Source organism: Agelaius tricolor, unplaced genomic scaffold (genome assembly GCF_023055355.1).
Source record: "Agelaius tricolor isolate 1412-34295 unplaced genomic scaffold, bAgeTri1.0.p SCAF_25, whole genome shotgun sequence".
Classification (NCBI taxonomy): domain Eukaryota; kingdom Metazoa; phylum Chordata; class Aves; order Passeriformes; family Icteridae; genus Agelaius; species Agelaius tricolor.
The window spans coordinates 1937586-1960111 of record NW_027269285.1 but is presented as its reverse complement, the minus strand read 5'-3'; the positions used below and the strand labels follow the sequence as shown (position 1 = coordinate 1960111).

General features: G+C 49.0%; 1 protein-coding gene and 1 long non-coding RNA gene across 2 annotated transcripts; one reads left to right on the top strand and one right to left on the bottom strand.

Annotated features, from left to right (window-relative positions):
- Window positions 1-42: 42 nt before the first annotated feature.
- LOC139599882 (uncharacterized) lies at window positions 43-1961 on the top strand. Its single transcript, XR_011682325.1, has 2 exons — window positions 43-367; window positions 590-1961. It is a non-coding gene; the product is annotated as an uncharacterized lncRNA (long non-coding RNA).
- On the bottom strand, window positions 1957-22136 carry PPM1D (protein phosphatase, Mg2+/Mn2+ dependent 1D). The gene is made up of 6 exons (XM_071447569.1): window positions 21520-22136; window positions 17230-17458; window positions 14579-14703; window positions 8254-8444; window positions 6439-6678; window positions 1957-3382 (listed from the first exon to the last, which is right to left on the bottom strand). Exons 1-6 carry the CDS (start codon window positions 21956-21958, stop codon window positions 2837-2839), a joined length of 1770 nt encoding a protein of 589 aa, XP_071303670.1. The 5' UTR covers window positions 21959-22136; the 3' UTR covers window positions 1957-2836.
- Between the last annotated feature and the right edge of the window lie 390 nt (window positions 22137-22526).

Sequence of the window (22526 nt, the reverse complement as noted above, 5' to 3'; positions counted from 1 at the left end):
GAGAGGGAGCCCGTGGGGGCCGGAGAGGGACCCTGAGGGGCCGTGGGGGACCCTGAGGGACCCTGAGGGGCCGTGAGGGCGGGACCCGCTCGGGGCAGCCGGGGGAAGGTGCGGAACGCCGCAGGCAGACAGCCCCGGCAAGGGGGAAAGGCCGCGGGGCCGAGGCGTCCCCCAGCTGCAGCGTCTCCAGGCTGCAGAGCTCAGAGACAGCGCAGGATCCTGAGGGGCAGGAGCTGCTGCCCCTCAGAGCTCGGGTGCTCTGGCAGCGCTGGAGACACGGCTGAGCAGCGGCCTCAGAAGCCCCAAAGGGGCTCCAAGAGCCATGGAGAGAGACTTTGGACAAGGGCCTGGAGTGACAGGACACAGGGTATGGCTTCACACTGCCAGAGGGTGGGTTTTGATTGTAGAAGGAAATTGTTGCCTGTGAGGGTGTGAGGTCCTGGCACAGGATGCCCAGAGCAGCTGTGGCTGCCCCATCCCTGGAGTGTCCAAGGCCAGCTTGGAGCAGCCTGGGACAGTGGGAGGTGTCCCTGCCCGTGATGTTTAAGCTCTCCTCCAGCCCGGCCCAGTGTGTGATTTATGTTTACAGGTGTCCAGCACTGCCCAGATGCCTCAGGGTGACACACGGGGCCCTGGTTCAGGTTTCCAGACAGTGGCACCAGGTCAGGAGAGGGTGACCTGCTCTGGGAATGCACCTGACTCCTGTGACAGCACCATCATCCACATACCAGAAGAATGAAACAGTGACTGAAAACATCCACCAAGTGCCTGTGAGCAGGGTTGCACAGACCACAGCTTTATTTCACAAGAAAAAGTTGGAACTCAGGTTTGATCTTACCAAAGGAGCCTCTGTGAACTTCTTAGGTGTAAATTCCCTTGTCTTATCTTTGAATATTCATTTCAGAGAAGTCAAATGATAGAAGAGGTGGGCAAAGTATACCCAGGAGTAAAATATTGCCAGTTTCTGTCAGCAGGGAACTTTCTGTCCAGTGCAGTTAATCCTGACCATCATCCAGCAGCTTCCCCAGTAAAATTGTAGGGTTGGGTTCATTTATTAAGAGTAAAAAAGAAAAATAAAAAAGCCAAAAGGTGGAGAAGCCCAAGTTTATAACAGCTTGAGGAAACTTCAATGAGGGTCACATTTCTGAGTGCAGCAGAATTCTATGGAAACTTAAATTTTGCTTCTGTGTAGAGGAAAACCCTGGGAAATTCACTATAAATCTTTTTTCTTTTGCATATTTCCCTTATTAGTAGAAACACAGTCATCTAACCGAGGTGTTACAGTCACTCTTTGGAAGGTTCAATGCAGACTAATTGAAACCAGGTAATTATTATTGTTGCTATGGTTGTTGCCAGGCACTTGCCCCACACAGTTGTGGCCTCTGCAGCCTTTCCTGCCCATCTGGGGCAGAATTTCAACATCACAGCAAAACTTTATGAACTGAAGTTTCACAGAAATAAATCCTTGCAGGATCCAATTTGGACAGGCTGTTTCTTTCATCTCCTGAGGCAGTGCTGTGTTCCCAGCATGGATGAAAGGGAATATTTTCAGGAATAAAATCCCCTGGGATTTCTGTAACCATGGTAACACATATAGATAGCAGGCCTGCTTCCAACCCAGGTTTTATTGTTCCAGCAGTAAAGAACTGGGTTCTACAAATAACCATCCTGGAATAAAGTACTGCCCTTTTGCTTTCCCAGCAAAATAAAATTTTAAAAATGTAATATATTGCTACAGTTAAACATTCAGGATAAAGTGCCAAGATCAGCTCTGTCATAAATCTAACTGGGATGTCTTGTTTCCTAAGCCACAGTGAGAAAGGGGAGAGTATTCAGATATTTAATGAATACCAGCTAAATATGAGTATTTTTGTAAGAATAAATTCATATTTCACTGCTGAATAAATACCAGAACTTAAGCTTGTAATAAGAATTAAAAAATAAAAAGCATCCCCATCAAATTTTCATGTGTTTTATTGAGGTGAACATACACATGGTCCACATAGTCAATGAAAATAGTCATAAAATAATTTAAGAACTTGTGTTGAAAGGTATTAGCAGCACCATCGGTATTGGAATAGCAGAAAACACATCTCAGGAGGGCAGTGATGCCTGGATAAAATGCCATCATTTGTTTGGAACAGGGGTGGGAATGGCTTTGTGAGATGCTCTGGGGAGTTGGAGTTTTTAAAACACACTTTTTTTGCTAAATACTTTTGACGATTATCGTTACAAAAAATACAACTAAATAAGATACTGCATAGTATTTTAATTAACATAAAATCGACATTGAGGTGTGTAAAGCAAGACTCAAATCTCTGCTTCCACATACATTTCATTTCTGAGTAGAGAAATCTAAAATTTAAAACCAAAATATAGACCCTAGTGTATTCTCTAAAAGACACACTTTAGGTGGAACGTATCAGACTACGAAAATACATATCTTCCATTCTGTTTAATAATTTACTTTAGTTAAAAAGTTGTGAAATTCTCCTCACAAGAAGCGTATACAAATTGATGACTTTAGTAAATTAACAAAAAGGATTATTTTACTTTTTGTTTTGTTTTTGGTTTTTTTTTTTTTTAAAACAAGGCTTAGCCCCGCGGTAACAATTATACAAGGAAGAAAAGAAACTACATTTATATGAAGGAATACAAATTTACACACATTTTACAGTGACTTATACCCTACACATCTACAAAATTCACAGTTATAATACAAGCAAGTACAAGGCTGGGATAAAGCTGTCGGATACCAAAAAAAGTTCCTACTTTAAAAAACCAAAACAAACCGAGGGGAAGCGCTCCCAGCGGGTGCAGCCATCGCAGAGGAGGCTCAGCAGACGCACAGCGCTTTGCGGGGCGGGTGGAACAGGGAACTGCTGAGCTTCTTCTGCCCGCGGAGGCTGCGCCTCATGGCCAGCCGGGAGGGGCTCCTGCGCTGCGGGGACCCGGCCGCGCCCTCCCCCGGGCCCCGCGCCGGGCCCCGCCGAGGCTTCTTCACCGCCGGGCCCGAGTTGGATTCCTCCAGTGTCCGCTTAAAGCTGCCCGGGGGCGGCCTCTCCGCGTCCTGCGCCTTGCCGTGCCCGGCAGGGGACACCTTGAAGCCTTTTTGGTCCGTGCCTGAGTTGGCCGAGTTGGAAGGGGAGAGGCTGACCGACAAACCATTGCTGTAGGATTCCTGGAGCCTCAAGGCCAGGGCTTTGCTGCACTTCTCCTCCTGCGGGGCTGAATCCTTGGGGGTTCCTCCTGAGGAAGGTAAATTGCTTTTGGCAATCTCATTTGGCAGCTCCAGGTATTTTTCTGAGAGCATGTTGCTGTGCAGGAGGGGAGGAATGGGCTCAGCAGAGTTCAGTCGTGGCCAGGGATCATCTTCTGTGAGCTGAGGGAAAAGGAAACAAAATACTTAGGAATAAATATAACCATGGAATCACAGAGTGATTTGGGAAGGACCTGCAAGATCACCTATTCCAAACTCTGCCATGGGCACAGGCATCTTCCACTATCCCAGCTCCCTCCCTGTCCCACCTGGCCTTGGACGCTGCCAGGGACAGATTTTATCCCACGAGGGTACAGCCAGTCTGGGGCACTTTCAGAATTTCCCTAAACCTTATCAAAAGCAGGAAAATCCCACTCCACAGCAGCCTCAGCTTCTCTCCCTGCTGAGGGGTGGAAACAATTCCAGCTGGGGCTGTGAACTGCAGCTGCAGAACACTGAGGGAGCTGCAGGCAGCTGCTGGGAGCTCAGGGAAAAGCAGTGCCTGAAAGCTCTGGGATCCTCAGTAGCTTTTCCACACTCAGCCAGGACTCCCCAGCAGCCCCTGACAGAGGCACTGCCCTCTGGGTGATGTGTGCTCAGTGGCCAAAGGGCAGCAAGAGCCTCCTGACCTTGGTCACGTCCACACTTTCAGTTACTGCACAACCAGGTCAGCAGGGTGGACAAACTCCTCCTCAGCTGCCCACACAGAGGGGCAGTGGCAGCCACCTACAAATATTCCTGTTTGCTGTGCAAAGGGACACTTCTTCTTCCCATGGGTCCCCCACAGGACATCCAGCCAGCCCTGGGAAGTTCCTGAGGTGCCAGGAACCAGGCGCTTCCTAAACTCTGACCCTCATCTCTTCTGTGGTTTTGCCTCATTCTCAGCTTTACCAACAGGAAAATGGGGACAGTACTTGCTCTCACTATGCACAGGGGGATTATGGAAATTAGTGTTTATGCAGCACCCTGAAGATAGGAATTCTGACCTTATTAAAGATTTAATTGTACTTGTCCCTGGTTACTCGGTGAGTCCTTCAGAAGTAAATTTCAGGGCCAGGCTCCACTCCCCCAGTGGAAGGCAAATGGCAGTTATTATTTAAGGAAAATCATGTGCTGCAGACTGAGATGCACACAGCTGAATCAGTCAGGGACACATCTCAGGTGAATAAACAGATGCTTCTGAAGCCACAACCCAGAACAACTCCAGGTTTAATAAAACGCACTCCAAAAGAAAAGATAATCAGGATTGTTCCCAGCATCCACACTGGTTTTCCACTCCTCTGTGGCTGCCCATGTGTGGACAAAACCATCTAGATACCATTCCTTGACTACATTTAGCAACACAAGAGGGAAGACCCTTTATGAATGGAATTTCAAAGGTTATTCTTCATCTCAGTTGCTGCAGAAGCAGAAGGACACCAGATCACACACACAGAGAGCAGCTTTGGCAATGCTCCTTCAGCTGCTCCATTTAATTTCTGACATTGTGTCACATAAAGCTCAGTTTTATGGTTTTTATTGTGCAAGACATTTAATGTTGTGGCTCTTTTCCCCAGCATCTCCTGCTGGTGCAAACAGCTGAGACTGGAGCAGGCTTTGGGAAGGCAAGGAAAGGGCACAGGATGGGCTGCAGGAGAGTGATGGAACAAAACAGGAAAAACAAACCACAAATCACCAACTGAATTTCTCAGCAATCCAATCAATCTTCCTCACTGGCCTCAGGAACACTGGAATTAATTTGGTATTAGTAATTGCTGCCAGAAGGACAAGCAATTAAGAAATACTTTTGTTTAATTAAGAAACTTTGGTTTCCATCTATTTCCGAATTAAGTGTTTTGGCAGGTAGCAGCTGTCAGGCATCAAGGCCACCCCTGCTTCTCTCACAGAAACTGTGATTGAAAATTTTAAGAGCACTTAAAATTTAATTTTTTTCCTCAAGATTTTGCTAGGTTTAAAGCTCTTTCCATGGATTTTGCTCCACTAGATGAAAGGGGAGGAGACAAAGTTGAAGTTTGCCATTTTATTAGCAGCTTGTTTCTCCCAAGGGAATGTTTAAAACTCCCTTTCTAATTTCTGCTTTCTTTTCCTTTGCCCAAAAGACAATTATCTGAAGATTCTGCAGAACATCAAAGGACAGTGACTTAAATCAGGAGCAGCTGGTAATTACTGAAACAAACAGCCACTCATAACTACACTCCAGTTCCTAGAGGGGGGAAGAAAAGCCACAAAACAACAAAACAAAAACCCTCTGAAGAGCTCTGCTTTATGTTAACAACTCAAACTTGCAGCCTCCAGAAAGACCTTATGTTATGATGTCACTGCTTCAACAAAGAACATCAAATCGACCAAAGGAAGATAATGAGATCTCCCAGTACAGAAAGAAAATGTTCTTTACAGCAACATGTGTTGGAACCAATTTAACCTTAAAAAAAATAAAATAAAAGCCCAACACCACCACAACCAAACCAACCCAAATCAAAGCACGCCCTGTCAGGAACAGGTTCACAATCTGCAATCCCTGGGCTGGGCAAGCTACACAAGCACCTGGCAAGGCAGGAAGAGAAACTGCAGCCCAGCCTTGTTTTCTAAGGGGGTGTGTTGGATGGCTTTTAATACCTCTGAGCCCCACTCTGCTTCCTCTCTGTCTCAAAAGGCTGCCTTGAATCTTGGGGAGGATCTCAGAAAACTTACTTTAAGAAACAATGCATTTCAAGGTTTGTAAAGTAACTGTACTAATTTCTTCCACATTAAGGGAGGGAGCACGGATCAACAGCCACCAATAAACAACCAGCAGCAATTCTGAGAATTCATACATTGGAACACCAAAGGCAGAGTGTTAAAATTCTTTAATAAACATTGTTAAAAGTTGGTCCAGCCCTCCAAACCTTTGCAGGTAGAAGTATTGAGGATGTGCTGTAACTGTAGCTTTCACAGAATATCCAGAGCTGCAAGAGACCCACAATGGCAACACCATGTTTTACTGACTGAGCCAATCTCAGTAATAGATTATCTAGACATATACAGGTCAAAATTAAAATTAAAAATAAATTAAAAACTCAAGATTAAAAATAGCAACATTAGAGAGAGATGCAAATTGACAGCTCAGGAGTTTCTGGGAGTGTTTCTGACTCTCTGTGATGCTCTGATTCCCACAGGGGGCCCGGAGGGAGAGCCCTTACCTTGAGGGGGGGCGTGCAGCAGCGGGAGGGGGGCAGGCTGCTGCTCTCAGGGCTGCTGTAGCTGGGCCCCTCGGCCAGGTTGAGCACCAGCTCCTCGTCGCCGTCCCAGCGGCCGCGCTCGCGCAGGGGCGCGATGCAGATGACGATGGCGCTCGTGTTGTCCGCCCGCAGCATCCGCTGCCTCCAGCGGCCCAGGGCCCGGCCCACCAGCATCCGGGCACAGGACTGCCGGGCCTCGCCCTGGGGACACACAGGGACACTGTCACACAGGGTGTCACACACACAGAGCCACCAAACACACAGAGCCACCAGCATCCGGGCACAGGACTGCCGGGCCTCGCCCTGGGGACACACAGGGACACTGTCACACAGAGCATCACACACACACAGAGCCACCAAACACAGAGCGTCATACACACAGAGCCATCAAACACAGAGCGTCACACACACAGAGCCACCAAACACACAGAGCCACCAGCATCCAGGCACAGGACTGCCGTGCCTCGCCCTGGGGACACAGGGAACACTGTCACACAGGGTGTCACACACACAGAGCCACCAAACACACAGAGCCACCAGCATCCGGGCACAGGACTGCCGTGCCTCGCCCTGGGGACACAGGGGACACTGTCACACAGGGTGTCACACACACAGAGCCACCAAACACAGAGCCACCAGCATCCGGGCACAGGACTGCCGTGCCTCGCCCTGGGGACACAGGGGACAGAGGGGACACTGTCACACAGGGTGTCACTGTCACACAGAGCCACCAAACACACAGAGCCACCAGCATCCGGGCACAGGACTGCCGTGCCTCGCCCTGGGGACACACAGGGACACTGTCACACAGGGTGTCACACACACACAGAGCCACCAAACACAGAGCGTCACACACACAGAGCCACCAAACACACAGAGCCACCAGCATCCGGGCACAGGACTGCCGAGCCTCGCCCTGGGGACACACAGGGACACTGTCACACAGGGTGTCACACACACACAGAGCCACCAAACACAGAGCGTCACACACACAGAGCCACCAAACACACAGAGCCACCAGCATCCGGGCACAGGACTGCCGTGCCTCGCCCTGGGGACACAGGGGACATACAGGGGACACTGTCACACAGGGCATCACACAGGGCCACCATCACACAGAACCACCACATGACCACAAGGCACCTCATGCCACACACTCCTACAAACCATGCCCCATCCAGAAATGCCAATTAAAACTCATCTTCCTTCTCAAATCCACCTTGAAATCAGTTTGTGGCACGTTCCACATACACCCAGGGCTTTAAACAGCACAAAGAGCTCGTAACACAGCAGTAGCCTGTCAGGGTTGGAACACAACCTAGAGCTTTCCAAACTCCCTCATGGGGCTGGCAGAGTGTTTACTCTCTGATGCTCCAATATAAATTCTCAACTGTTTTGTAAAATAAATCAGAGAGTAATTTAATTCAGTCTAAACAGTCTGCATTATAACTTCCACCTTAATGTGAAATAAATTTAATGTTCAGAGAGCATTTTGTGTAACTTCCTTAGAGAAAAACTCATTATCTCCTTTATTACTCACAGACAACACCCTGCCAGTCAAATTTCCCCAAAACATAAGGCAAATAATTTAAACTATGTTAACACCCATGGGATTTAACATCAGCCACATTGTAACAACTTTTACGTTGTGGCAAAACCATCGATCTGCCCCAACCCCACCAACTCTGGGGGTGCTTTTCATCCCTGCCAGGCTGAGCAGTTTTTAGAGGTACCAAGGATGGGATTCCCAGCCTGACTCCTGGCCACTGCTCTCACCATGAAATATTTCTTTTCCTCGTGATCCTGGCACATGGAGATGGCATCCTGAGGGGGGATCATGTTCCAGAGCCCGTCACTGCCAAGGATGATGTACTTGTGCTTCTGGGGGTCAATGGTGTGCACGCTGGTGTCGGGCTCGGGGGACACCACAAACTCCCCACTGTAGAAGTCGTAGCTCCAGAGATCGCCTGGCAAAGCAGAAAATGGGTTGGAATTGTTACATAACACATGAGAGATTTCCTTCCCAGGAAATCCATCACCATCAGGAACATAAAGAAATTCCAGCCCAGTCACTGCTCAGCTGCTGCCACCTTCTAATCCTCTTTAAACTAAACCAAGCTGTAATCAGAGGTGTTCTACTCCCTTAAAACAAGTATTTGTGGAAAAAGGAGAAACGAAACACATGCATACCTAGAAAATGGTGAAACCTTAACCACTCTCCAAACTAAAACCCACCTGAATTAATTAAGCTCTCCCTAAACAGAAGTAAAACCTGGTTTTGTTGATCCCACACCAAAGGTGCAAATATTTGAGCGTGCAGGTGCCAAAGGGAAGGCACAAAGCAAGAAGCAGAGGAGCAGCCTGGAGCCTTTTCCCTGTTCAATTCCCTTGGCCGTTCCCCTTCCCCACAGCTCGAGCATCCCTTGCAGGCCCCGCAGGGCAGGAACTCCCCGTGCCAAGGCCGGGGGCTGGACAGCAGCCACAGCACAGGGCCCTGCCTGGGCTGCAGCAGGGAGGCAGCAAAGAGGAGCTCCAGCCTCTCCCCAGGACGGCCTCGTGCAGGGAACATTCCTATTTTTAAACCTCTCTCTCTGTGTGAATGGGTTTGGGGTCACCTCAGCAGAAACAAAGCTGAACAATGCATCAAATCATCCCCTGGTTCAAGAGCTCCCTCCAAACCATCCTCAATAAAAACCACTCCAGCAGAAAAGTGCATTTCCACATCAATTTATCTCAATTCTATTTATCAAGTACACTTGAAAAATTAAAAACCTTTTCTAAGGCTAGGCCTTCAAATCAAGAATAAGAATAATTTGCCTTAACACCTCTTTTTAAAATTTATTTCCATGTTCACAAACAGCTTCCTGTGGTGATAAGCAGCAAAAAGTAACATTATTATTACTTCCAAGCATTGGCTACATTTTTCTGCGCAGAACACACAGCTTTAAAAGCAGAAATTAATTGAACTGCCAGAGCTGAGCAGCAAACAGAAATTCAACAACTCAAGAGTCAGGTTTTGTCAGGCTCTTCCTTTGCTTTCTGCTGGACAAAGCCTGGAGCTTCTTCCACATCCATCACCATCCTTTTAAAGACAATAAATAAGCTTTTTGTCTTCTTCCTTGCCTCCATTAGCTTTGCCCTAAGCTATCAACCAGTTGAAAAGACTTTTCCAGAAGCAGGAAAGGGAATACTTCAACTCAATTACCCCACTCCACCGCAGCCCATCCTCATTAGAGCCCCGATTCTCCGCAGCCCCACAAGCACAGGCTGCTAATGAGCGCTAATTAAAAGCCAGGCCCGCTCCTCCAGAGGTGCACTCCCGCCAAAGCCAGCTGGCAGCGAGATCAAAATGAATCCTGTAACAGGAGAGCTGAGCAATGAGTGCAGGTGAATTGCCATGGGAAGTCCTGCACCCCTCACATGCCCCTGTCAGGCCACAGCAGGTCAAACTAACAAGCAGCAACACATACAATGCTTTTACACCTCCATTTGTTCGTACTCATGGAGGAGAAATGACAAAATGTTATTAGCTGAATCGGTTTTTTAATTAAACACACTGGGCTGAGGGATAAAAATAACCTGATGTTGATTAATTTGGGTTCTTTAGCACGTGTGTCATCCTGTCCATCTGCTCCCTTCCCGAGGAAGCAGCCAAGCCATCACCACACTGCTTCCAGGGGATCTGCTCCAAGATCCTCCCTATCCCAGGGGTACCTGGGAACATCATCGTGGGCAGCTCCAGGGGTCACAAACTCCTGAAGGGCACAGAGAGACCCCACAGAGCCTCACACCCTGAGCCCAGCCCATGGGGACAAGGACATGGAGAGTTTTATTGTGGTTTTTTTCCCTGAAGGGCAGAGCTCCCCAGCCTAAGGCAAAGCTTTCTGGAGCTGCTGCCCAGCTGTGCCAACCCAATCCCTGTCCTTGCCAGCTGTGCCCCCATCCCTGCCCGGCTGTGCCCCAATCCCCGCCTGGCTGTGCCCCCCCCAATCCCCGCCCGGCTGTGCCCCCCCCAATCCCCGCCCAGCTGTGTCGCCCCCATCCCTGCCCAGCTGTGCCACCCCTGTCCCTGCCCAGCTGTGCCCCCCTCAATCCCTGCCCAGCTGTGCCCCCCAATCCCTGCCCAGCTGTGCCCCCCAATCCCTGCCCAGCTGTGCCACCCCTGTCCCTGCCCAGCTGTGCCCCCCTCAATCCCTGCCCAGCTGTGCCCCCCAATCCCTGCCCAGCTGGAGAGTTGAACACCCCAGCAGTACCAGCCTGCAGAGGAATTGTGTGTGGCAGCCTCTGTCACAACTCTGGGAAGGGCAAAGGGACAGGAGAGCAGCCAGAGAGCACAGAACCTGCTTCCCTGAGCATTCCAGAGTTTCCCTGAGCATTCCAGAGTTTCCCTGAGCATTCCAGAGTGCTCTGCAGTCTTTAACTGTGCTCCAAAGCAAGCAGACAGAGCAGTGACCCTCTGGGATGTGCCAGAGGCTGCAATGCCAGGCTCTCAGGCTTCCATTGCAGAGCCAGACTAGAATTTTTGTTCTGAATTAAAACCCAAACATTTACAAAACTCTTGACAGTCTTGTTCTTTAAAAACTTCCACACTGGGAGTATTTCTTGCAGTATGAGGTTTGCATATTTCTTTTCCAAACCAAAGGAAAAAATAAAGTTATTAATGTAGTTCCTTCCATATCTTCCAGAAAAACCTGTTTCTAGTCCTGACTCAAACCAGAATAATGCACAGAGATCTACACTGCATCTCACTAAATGAAATAGATGTTTGAAATCAGATACTAAAGGAGCAGGAAGCTAATTTAGCTGCCAGTAAGAATATATCAAACTAGGCAGTGTCTCTTACTGTTACCTTATAAAATACAACAACAAAGGCACTTCTAAGTCAAGTGCTGCCAGGGAATAATGGCAGCCACAAACAAAAACACCCCTCATGTAAGTGGGCTGCACTGGATTAAACCCAAAGCCTTCTTAGAGCTAAAGCATGTCCAGAAATTACATAAATCAAGACTTTCATTCCAGTTTCTGGAGATGCTGTTTTGCATATAAAAAGGGCTTTTGATTTTAATAGAGGAAAGAAAACTTCACTTTCATAACTCAGTCCAAAATAAAACCTCAGTTTGATTAATCCCAGAGCTTTTTAAACCAAAGTTTTTCTCCACAGGTGCCCTCAGAGGATGTGTGTTCCACACAGATCCCCAGAGCAAAGCACACACTGCATTTGGCACTGCATTTTTTATTTATTATTTTGTCTCAGGGCTGAAGAAAATCGTACAAGCTACAGTGAGATATCCTGAGGACAAGAAAAGAATCCCAAACACACCCCAAGTTTCTCTGGTTTTATAGAGATAAAACAAAAAAGCAATTATCAATAGAAGCTGGAAATTGCTGTAAATGTAACTTCTACAATTCCATGGGATTCAAGTTCACAGCCTACAATGGAGCAGGAAGGGAAAGCTGAGTGGCAGCTGTGCCCACTCTGTTTGGTAATTTAATTTGAAAAGCAGTTAAATGCATGTAAACAACCCTAAAACCTTACACAGCAATTTCCTCAGCTCGTTTGAGGTCAGCCATGGCCTCTCCTCCAGGATTTCATGGAATGTGCATTCAGAGAGCTTCACAAACCAGCTCTGGCATCCAGTCAGACCTTCTGGAAGCAGCTTCCCCATTGCTGTCAGAGACTCCTGCAGCAGCTCCACGTGGATTCCCTGCCCTGGGACAGAGCTGCTCCTAGAGGGCAGCAGGAAATTCCTGCATGGTGGAGTGGAGGCTGCTCCACCTGAAATAGGGGTGAGCCTGTTCTATTCCTACATAAAGACCCAAGGAGAGCAGAGTTCATGTTCCCACAGGAGGGAGTGGTTGAACCAACGGGCTCCTGGCTCAGGTTTCATCGTTCATTCATTTAAACACCTCCCAAACAGCCCCAGCAGTGCCAGGCAATCCCTCAGCACAGATTCAAGAGTATCTATTACAAGGCAAAGCAGCATTTTTAAAAAAGAAAAGATGTTCTCACTGCCCAGAAAAGGTCAGCAGAAGTAGCTGTGAAAACACAGAACTACAGCTTAAAATGGTTTATTAGAGGCCACAGAAACCTGCTGGGTGCATTAAAGCATCTTAGAGATGCTCTATGGGACAGCACAAAGCCCAAATATTTCTGACTTGTTCTGGGGCTCTAAATAAACCAAGCATTATTTAAATACTTAAATGCAGCCACTGTGCATACCACAAATGCTTATTTTGGGGCAGAAGGGCACTTCTGACAGTCACAATGGGAGGGGGTATGTGAACAGAATTCATCTGGCCACAAAGATTTCTTCTGCACCAGGATTTTCTGCTGCCTGAGTGCAACTTGTCCATGGTGCTTTATTCCTGCTATTTCCAAAACCTTCCATCAACTCCTTAGGAGTGCACTAGACCTAAAGACTGGGGGATGAGACTACTCCAAAATATTTTAAAGTGTTGTCAGACAGAGACACTCAAAACACCATCTGTGATCAAAATTTTAGGGGTTTTAATCAGATTATCTCCCCCATTCTAAACATAATGAATTCCCAACTCTAAGTTTCTCTTGTTGTCCTGCTAAAAATTTTTACCCAGGTTGGGAACAGGCAGGAGGGGAGGCTGGTCCTAGCTTGGGGTTTGAGCTTTCAAATCCCAGAATTGATAAGAGATAGGTGTTCCTATTTTTGGACCTGAAAACTCTCCATTAATCCTCTCTTCATGCACTTGCTGGCAAAGAATGCACTGGGGGCTAACGAATGCATGGCTCCTTGAATTCCCATCTGCACACAAACCCCAGCCAAATCCTCCTGTTCATCTTGCTGGGAGCAATCAGATCAAAAGCCAGTCAGCTCTTTAGACAGGCAACAAACTCACAGGAACCAAAGATGAACCCAAATTAAGTGTTCACATTCTGCAATCCTGGAGGAAGCTCCCCTGTCCTGCAGGAGGGAACAGGGCTGTGCTGCTCAGGGGATGAAGGGTTTTTGCTACTCATCTATTAGCTCCAAAGGATTCACTCAAATTCTCAAGTCAGTTCTCCTAACCACAAAATAAATTCTATCCTACCTGAAACATGACATAAAGACTTTCAAATACTGAGAAAAAGTGCATAAAATGAAAATTTTGAGTTTTCAGGCACCTGTGACTCCTTGCTTGACACACAGCTGACTCTTCATGTTCATTGTCACTGCAAAATTCTCCTTAACTCAGGGCAAATCCCTGTGGCCCAGCTATTCCTGCCTGTGAAATCAGACACAGCAAGGCTCTGGAATGAGGCTCCCAGAACAGCCTGTCCCCATGGGCACTGCCAGCACTGCCAGCCAGGAATTCCAGCACTGCTCCTCCAGGGAAAACCACAACCCCATCAAACCAAACCTACTCTGGGTGAGCCTGCACAGAAAACTCTGCACTGCACAAAGGGAGAGAACATGAGCAGCCAAAGATTGGCATTCTGCAATGGAATTTAAGGAGCAAAATGACCAGAAACACTAACACTCATGGGTAAGAGATACCCAATAATTCAGTTAAGAAGTACATCCCAAAAAAAAATCATCACAGGATATTGCAGGACAATTTGTAGTCCTGCAATATCCCTTTCTGTCCTTGGAATGAGGTGCTCCTCAAAGACAGCTCCTCTCATTTCTAGTGCTCCCATAAAGGCAAGTTAAAGTTAAATAGATTTCACTTTCATCCCATTCTGTGCCATGTCTTAACAAAAAAAATAATCTCCCCAAAAGAAACACTGAAGCAATTCATACACCATCCACCAAAACTTCATTTTTGGTGCAAATGGAAATGTGCAAGCCCTGTGTGCCTCCAGGAGGGAGAGCACATAGGTCTCCTTCTCACTGAGATAATGGGACTGTAATTTTTGACCAACTGGTGGTAAAAGCAAATCCCACCCTTGCAGGGCTGACACTGAAAACCCTGCACGTTAGAAGTCACGCTCTTCTCTCCCCAGTTACAGCATTATTCAAAAAACACACTATAATTGTATCAAAAACACACTTCCAAGGCCCAGACTTTGAGAAGGCAAGCGAGGAGAGCCCTGTGCATTGTGTGCTGGGCAAAGGCAGGGGAGGAGCCGAGCTGAGGGACTCACCCAGGGCTCTGGCCACGGCCAGGAAGGGGATCTGGTCGATGACGGTGCTGCGGCGCACGGGGCCGTTGTGGCTCAGCCGGGGCCTCTTCCACACCACACGGTTCACACCAGACTTATTGATCACACTGAAAGCACACACAGGGACAGGGCTTAGCAACAGCAGGGAGGAACTTGGTCAGTGAGGAAAAGCTGGTAAATATGCAAATGTGGAGGTAATAATGATGGCGAGTTCCTATTTCAAAACACACGATAGCACTGCAATAGTTCCATACAGAGCCAAGGGGAAAAGTGAGAGATGAAAGGCAGAGGAAAATAAAAAGCAAGGTAATGAAGACCAGGAAAAATTCTGGCTGGTTACAAAATATGCAAGAGAGTCTTTTTAATCTGTCAGAGACAGAGCACAACTGGATTTGCCTCCCTCAGATGAGGACCATCAACATCAGCTCACTCAGGTGTAAATTCCTCCTTCAGCCTTTTCCATCTCCCCAAGTTTGGCTGTACAGAGCAGCATGGCACCCTTGAAACAACAGCAAAGAAAGGAGCAGCCTCCTGAGGGCATTTGCTTGATGCAAGGAATACCAACAGCAGGCAGACACAAAAGAGGAATTGTCCCGGGCTGGTGTGTGCAGGAAGCAGGAGATGGGAGAACAGCTCTGCATTTGCATGTGAACACCTGCTCCGAGGCACTGAGCACTGCTTTAGCTCTCCCAGGTGGCACTGCAGGGTCAAAGGAGCCACAGAGCAAATAACTGGGGCAGCTGTGTCAGGCAGGGGAGAGAGAAGAATAAATATGAACCATCAAGGAGTAAGAGCTAATGAAACCAGGAACCAGCAAAGCTTGGTCCCAACCGAGTTAGGAACTGGATACTTGAAAGTTCCTTTCATCCAAGGAACAGCCATTGGTAATTAGAAACTGAGCAGCTCTGGAACAGCCTCCAGATTGCTCATGCTGAAGCCATTCAAGATGCACTTCCTGACACTTCAAAGGCCTTAACAACAAGGGCATGTTCTGCTCCATCCAGAGCACGGCAAAGTCACAAACACCACATCCTAAAACCTGATCTCATCCACTTGTACAGCTGATGACCACACAGAGCTCACTATTGGAAAAAAAACCCTCATCCCACACTCAGACTGTTACTGGGAAATGGCATTTTAATGGAAGACTCCCTCATGCTCTCCCATTAAGTGTTCCCAGTTTGCTCTCATGGAAGACAAGGCATTCCCAAGCACAGCTGCACTTCCACCTCACTCCCACAGCCAGCCTGGGAAAAACAGGAGGAGCACCAGTAAAAATGTTTTAAACATTAAAAATTAACCATTCCTGTCGATACTAAGGTTCAGGCAATGGTTTTCTGCACCTTCAGAGACTTCCAACCTCTGAGAAATACCCTGAAAACCCACAGCAAAACTGCCCCTGATGAAGTCCCACCTGCCAGAGACACAAATATCTGCAGGTTAATGGGCTGACAGGGCTCCCAGATCAATGATGTCAGCAGGAAAACCTTCAGTGCTCCCTGCTGGAGGAGCAAACCGTGCCCATCCATCTGGGGAGCACCAGGAGGACACAGAGCTCCCAGATCCCAGCCCTGGGGGTTGGCTCCACACATTTGTGCCACCTGACAGAGCCCTGCCTGCTCCCCCTCAGACCCAGCCCGGGTGTGGAACATCTGCCAGGGGGGGAATGGCTCCTGCAAGGACAGCTGCTAAATTGGGGTGTTAGAACAGCAAAGGGAGGATTTTGTTTCAAATCCAGGATTTTCCTCATGTTCCCCAAGCACAGACTTTGAGGAGTCCATTCAACAGCTGCCATTGTCACCTCAGGGGCAATGCAGGACGCCTGAGAAATCAGAGGGCTGGGACAAACTGGATATTCCAGACCTCCTATCATTTTGCCTATGTGAAAAGGCAATTTGCACAACCTGAAGAGATTCCTCAGAATTTAAAGGAAAATAGGCCAAAAATCATCATCCCTGCTTGCAAAAAGTTGTTGGTGAACATTTAGAACTGTAGGCACCCTCACCTGTGTGATCCACCAGGAAATTAAAATTCTGGATACACCATAAACCACTAGCAAAAAACACAACCATGTAACAATGGAAGCCTGTAATTTATTCCCCAATAAGCTGTAAGAAAAATTAAGAGGACAAAAGAGAAATAGCTGAGATTCAGCTCCTTGTGTGCCCTCCCACAACAAGCTCAAGCTTAGCTCAGTGAAAGCAGCCAATCCTACCTGTGGTATTTTCTGGGGTCCCCTGTGGCAGGAAGGAATGAATCTGATTCCATGTTCTTAGAAGACTAATTTATTATTTTATGATATTAGATAAAAGAATGCTATACTAAAACTATACTAAAGAATAGAGAAAGGATACAGACAGAAGGCTGAAAGATAATAACTAAAAACTTGTGACTCTCTCCAGAGCCTCGACACAGCTGGGCCATAATTGGCCAATGAGAAAAACAATTCACATGGAACCAATGAACAATCACCTGTTGGATAAACAATGTCCAAACCACATTCCAAAGCAGCAAAACACAGGAGAAGCAAATGAGATAATATTGTTTTCCTTTTTCTCTGAGGCTTCTCAGCTTCCCAGGAGAAGAATCCTGGGCAAGGGGATTTTCCCAGAAAATACAACAGTGACACCTACCTGCCCCCAAGGCCTTCAATCCTCTCCCTCTCCTTGGGAAGCTCTGGCTTGTGGTCCTGTGTCACCTCCACAGCTCTCACAAAGTCATCCTTGGGGTCGTCCTGCACCCCCAGCACCACCCCTGAGTCGCCCACGTGGGCCACGTACATCTTGGAGCCGCGGATGATCACCACGCTGGCCGTGGTCCCCGACGTGCTGGGCAGCCCTGTCATGGTCTTGGGCCACTCTGCTGCAGGGAGAAACCGGGCAAAAAGCAGACAAAAACCACAGGGTTAGTTCTGGGCAGCTGGGAATGCTGTCAAGGGTGTCTCAGGGGTTTGTGGGGTGTTAGAACAACCAGGCCCCAGTGGTGTCTCCCCAGGTTCCCCCATTCCTTTAACATCCTTCCCCCCAGCCTAAACTGACACAGGATCAAAGCACCACAACAGGGTTCTACAAACTGTCTCCTGTGGTTTGATATTCCAAGCATCACTAGAAGAACATGGGGGAAGATGTGCTCTCCTTGGGGGCTGAACAGGATCAATCAAGTGTTGAGATTTACTCTTCACTTCCCTGTCTGAAGTAGTAGAAATGTCCTAAATTCAGTTATTTTGTCTGGATATTTGACTGGCAATCCAGATTTGTGGACATTCCTGATTCCCTTGGAAGGGAGAAAAACTACTTTACTTTCATAGGCTGAACAGCAACATTTTGTGCTGAATGACATCTCAAATGTTTTACTAACGTTTCCCTTTGGAGGGCTGAATAATTCAGACTATCTCAGTGTGCTCTCCTTAAATTCTACAGGAGATATCCCTGGAATTCAGAGTAATAACACAACTACACCTGGTGAGGAAAATCTCCTTCTTCAACTGCTTTGCCCTCAAAGCACTTCTGTGACCTTGCTGTTACACTGCTCTCTCCAGTTACATCCCATCCCAATTTCTCTTTCGTGCCTTCCCTATTTTTGTGTGTACACACACAAAAGTTGATTTTTCCCCAAAAGTGCACAAGCTGGCTGAGCCAACACCCCCATGGAGCCACACCGTCCTCCTCCCAGCCCAGCACCCCCAAAAGCAGGCTCAGCTCCCAGTTATCAGCTGGTTCCAAGTGCCAGCAGCAGCCTCATGATTCTCCCTGGCTGCACCCACTCAGACAAACTCCAAAGGGAGCCTCATCTCCCTGTCACATTCCATCTCCTGCTCTTCACAAGTCAGGCTCACACAAAAACTCCACTGTGACACAAGCTGTTTGCAGGAAATACCCAGCCCAGGCTGCCAAAGCACCGCATTCTCTGTTCCTGCCTGTGGCACAACACACACACGGCAAATAAACGCACGAGGAGAGAAAAGGAAAACACAGTTACACCTTATCCTCTGTGAAAACTGATATTTTAACCTTCTAAAGCTTTAAACAAAATGAGGAACTTCGGTTCTAGTGGCACTGAATGATGCTCAGGTGCCTCAGGGCAGAAGACATGGAAGAGAGCTGATGGAAAGGAGAATTTGGAGAAGCAGAATTCACAGGCAGTATGAGGATAAAAGTTGCATTTTGAGCTACACCAAGACATCCAGCACAACTTAAATGTTTAAGTTCCAGCAGTTCTAGCTTTGTGCTCTGAATACTAAAATGCACTTTCTCCCTAGGAGCAGCTTTATTTCAAGAACACAAACATTCAATCAGCTCATTGGAAGAACTCTGTCTGGCAGTTTTAACTGAGGATATTCAATCTAACACATTCCAAAAGGAAAGCAAACAAGGGAGGGAGCCAAGTGGTAATGAGGACTTCAACCATGCACTTAACAGAAAACAAGCTGCAACTAATGAGTTTCTGTCAGTGTAACAACCCCTGAACAGCAATAAAATGTATTAGAGAGTCAAATCAGTCTTTATGGGGATGGGGAGCAGAGAGAAGGAAATCACCCACTTGTGGGAGAAAGAATGATGCAGCAAACTCAGATTTTAGGCCCAATAAAACCAGGAATTATCTGCCTGTCATGCAGAGACTGCAGTTCATGCCTTGCTCCTAGGTCTCTCCAGGGACTGTGTCTCACCAGGAACCAGAATAGTACCAGAACTGCTGGGTTTTCTTCTGAGCTCAAGCATTAAAACCAAATCCATGGACCCAACTCCTCCTGGGATCAGGATCATCAACAGCACATCTCTGTAAAAGATTTCCCCCTGTCTACTTGAAAACCACTGCCCTTCACACTCAGCTCTGTAACTTTGAACTCAAACTCAACTCATTCAGTACCTTCCAAAATGAACTCTTACTCCAGAAGATCTTTGGCATTCAGAGAATTTTATTACTACAGAATTAACACCAAAAACAATCACCAGTGACAAACGGGCATTTTTCTGGTTTAGTTTTTCTGGTACTGTCATGATCAGCGTGGTTTGTGTCTATCAGGGGACACCCACAGAATTTCCAACAAGCAAGAGAGCAGCTGAGTACAAGTTCCCTTCCATCAGCCAACTGGGAGCAATGCAGACTCCATCCTCCACCCCAAAATTCCAAACCATTCTCCCACACACTTCAAGATACCAACACAGCCAGTCCCCATTTCGTGTCCACAGTGTCACCAACACTCAGATAAAAAGCAGCTTTACACGTGGCAATGTGGAGAATTATTGCCTGTCAGTAGGATTCCCACTGGGACTCCACGGCAGGATGAAGTAATAAAGCAGAGATAACGATGGGCTTGTCCCACAGAGCTCGGGCTGCTCAGCACGTGCAGCAGGAACCAGGAGGAGCAAACAAGCTCTGGAGTTTAGCAAACAGCCCACCTCCAGTGCCACCAAAGGCTCCCAGCCAGAGCTGTGCTGCTGCTCACAACAATTCAAATTGCTTCCACAACACCCATCACCAAACAGAGCTCCCTGCACTCCTCTCCTCCCTGCCTTGCTGCTCACCGAGTTCCAGTGGCAAATAACACACCAGGGACTCGACAGCCAGAAAAGTGAGCTCCTTATCTTCCCCCACCCTGTGCCACGTCCCCCTGTTCACACGTTTTGCTCCTTATCACCCAGCCCTGCAGCCCAGGAGGCTGCACACCCCATTGCCAAGGATGTGGTCAAGTTCTGGTGCTTCTAAAACTCACACCCTTCCCTCTGTACCCTCAAACTTACTGTTGCTTCCCCCAATATCTCCTCAAGTATCTGACTTTTGCACAACTTCTCTATTTTGCTATTCAAGAAAAAGGAAAATGAAACTGTTTTGAAACTATAATTACCCCACACCCCTCCTGAATCACTCACTGAAAGCCCAGGGTGCTCTGAGTGCAATTCTTGCTTTTCAGGTTTCCCTCCCAAGCCCAGCTGTCACTGTCACTATTCTGGATCCAGTTTTACCGTGTTCCACCTCCCTTCACACGCTGAACTCTGCTCTTGCTTTTTCTCTGAGGCTTTTGCATGCCTAAATGCACAAACAATACACACACATTCTACACATTCTATATAAACAGCCACACTCTGAGTCAGAGCCTTCACCTCAGAAAGGAGAAAAAAGCCTTTCAGACACTCCAACTGCAGCCTCAGAAGACCTCGGGGAGGAGGATGAGTACAGGAATGGTGACTGTCACTTGTCTGGGCATGCTCCTCTCCTTAACACCGACTTATTTACAGCTTCCACGCTACTGCAATTAATCAACTAATACATACATAAATATATAATGATGATATATATATAGTTATATCTATCAAAACCATCCTCAGGATACTAAGTGTGTTTTCTATTTGTCAGGGACACTGAGTATTCCTCCATGCTAGCACATGAACGAGTTATAAACCAGACACAATTTCAATCCTTCCACCAGGACTCACAAAAACAGTCGGAAGCACCGTTAGGGGAAAAAACACCGTTCTCAGCCTATTTCAGTTTGACAAAATTACTTTTTTTTCCCTCTTTTCATGACGCAAGGGAAATCTAAGGGGGAGTTCAGTGCGATTACCCAAGGCAACAAGATGAAGCCCTTCCCAATGAATCGAATTTGGAATTGACGCCTAACACCCCGAAAACAAACTGCAGCCCTACCATCGCACCATCCCCAGCTACGTAACACAGCAGCGCATCCTCGGCCCGTGTTTACATCTCTGCTCTCCCAGCGTGCCCTCCAGTGTTTCCCGTTCTCCCCAATTCCTCGGCCGGGCGGCCGGGATGCGCTCCCGCGCTCTGCCGCGATCCCCGGCAGCAGGAGGGAGGAGGGAGGGAGGGAGGCACTCACAATAGTGCGGGAGAAGGGGAGGAAAAGGCGGCGGGGAAGCGGCGCGGCGGGGGCGGCCGGGGGCAGCGGAGGCTCCGCTGGCACTTACGCAGCTTTTTCCACATGGCGCGGTGGCAGGCGATGAAACCCTTGCGCAGGGCCGCGCACACCTCGGCCGGCTCGGCCGAGCAGAATCCCTTCTGCTTCTTGATGAAGCCCCACAGGTTCTCCCGGGCGAACTGGGCCGCCTCCCGCCCGCCGTGCCCGTCGCACACGGCGAAGAAGGCGACGGAGCGGCGCGGCCGCCGCCCGGGGCCGGTGCCGGGAGGCTGCGCCCCGTCCTCGGCCGCCCGCGGGGTCCCCCCCCGCCGCCGCCCGCTCTCGGCCGGGGGCTCGGCGGCGCCGGGGCCTGCGGGAGCCGCTCCGCCTTTGTGCGCCCCGGCCGGCGGCGGCTCGGGCTCCACCACGATGTGGGTCACGTCCTCCATGTATTTCCTGCCGCCCTGGTCGGAGAACACGCTCACCCCGAGCGCGTACGGCCCCTCCATGGGGAGAAGGGGGGGCGGCTCCGCGCGGCGCTCCCGCCGCTGCCCGCCCGCCGACGACTATTGCTGGAGACGGCGGCGCTCGGGCATGTCCGCGGCGGCCCCGGGCCGCTCCCGCTCGCTGCGCCCGCCGGAACGGGAACGGGCCCGGCCCGGCCCGCCCAGCGCCCCCTGCCGGCCCCGCCGCGGCGGAAGGGGCGGCGGGCGCGGCCCGGGCTCCGCGGCGCCCCCTGCGGCCGGCGGGTGGGAGCGCAGCGGCGGCGGAGGTCGCGAAACCGCGACAGAGCCCGGGCGGGACGGGACGGGAGCCAGCGCGACCCTCGGGTCCTGCTGCTGTCCCTGCGCTGACACCACAACAATCCCCCCTGCGCATCCCTGGCAGCGCTGTCCGAACGCTCCGGGAGCTCCGGCAGCCTCGGGGCCGTGCCCGTTCCCTGCGGAACCCGGGCGGTGCTGACCTCCCGCCTGAACCTCCCCCGACACAACTTCAGGCCGGTCCCCCGGTGCTGTCGCTGCTCAGCAGAGATCGGGGTCTGCCCCTGCTCTCGGCCTCACGAGGAAGGTGCAGAGA

Bases quoted from the DNA above. Each gene is read 5' to 3' on its own strand.
- PPM1D (XM_071447569.1), bottom strand. From the start codon at position 21,958: ATGGAGGGGCCGTACGCGCTCGGGGTGAGCGTGTTCTCCGACCAGGGC. The intron at 14,704-17,229 runs GTAGGTGTCACT...GTGTGCTTTCAG, and splicing joins ATTGAAGGCCTTGGGGGCAG to TGTGATCAATAAGTCTGGTG. The intron at 3,383-6,438 runs GTAAGGGCTCTC...CTTTTCCCTCAG, and splicing joins GCTGCACGCCCCCCCTCAAG to CTCACAGAAGATGATCCCTG.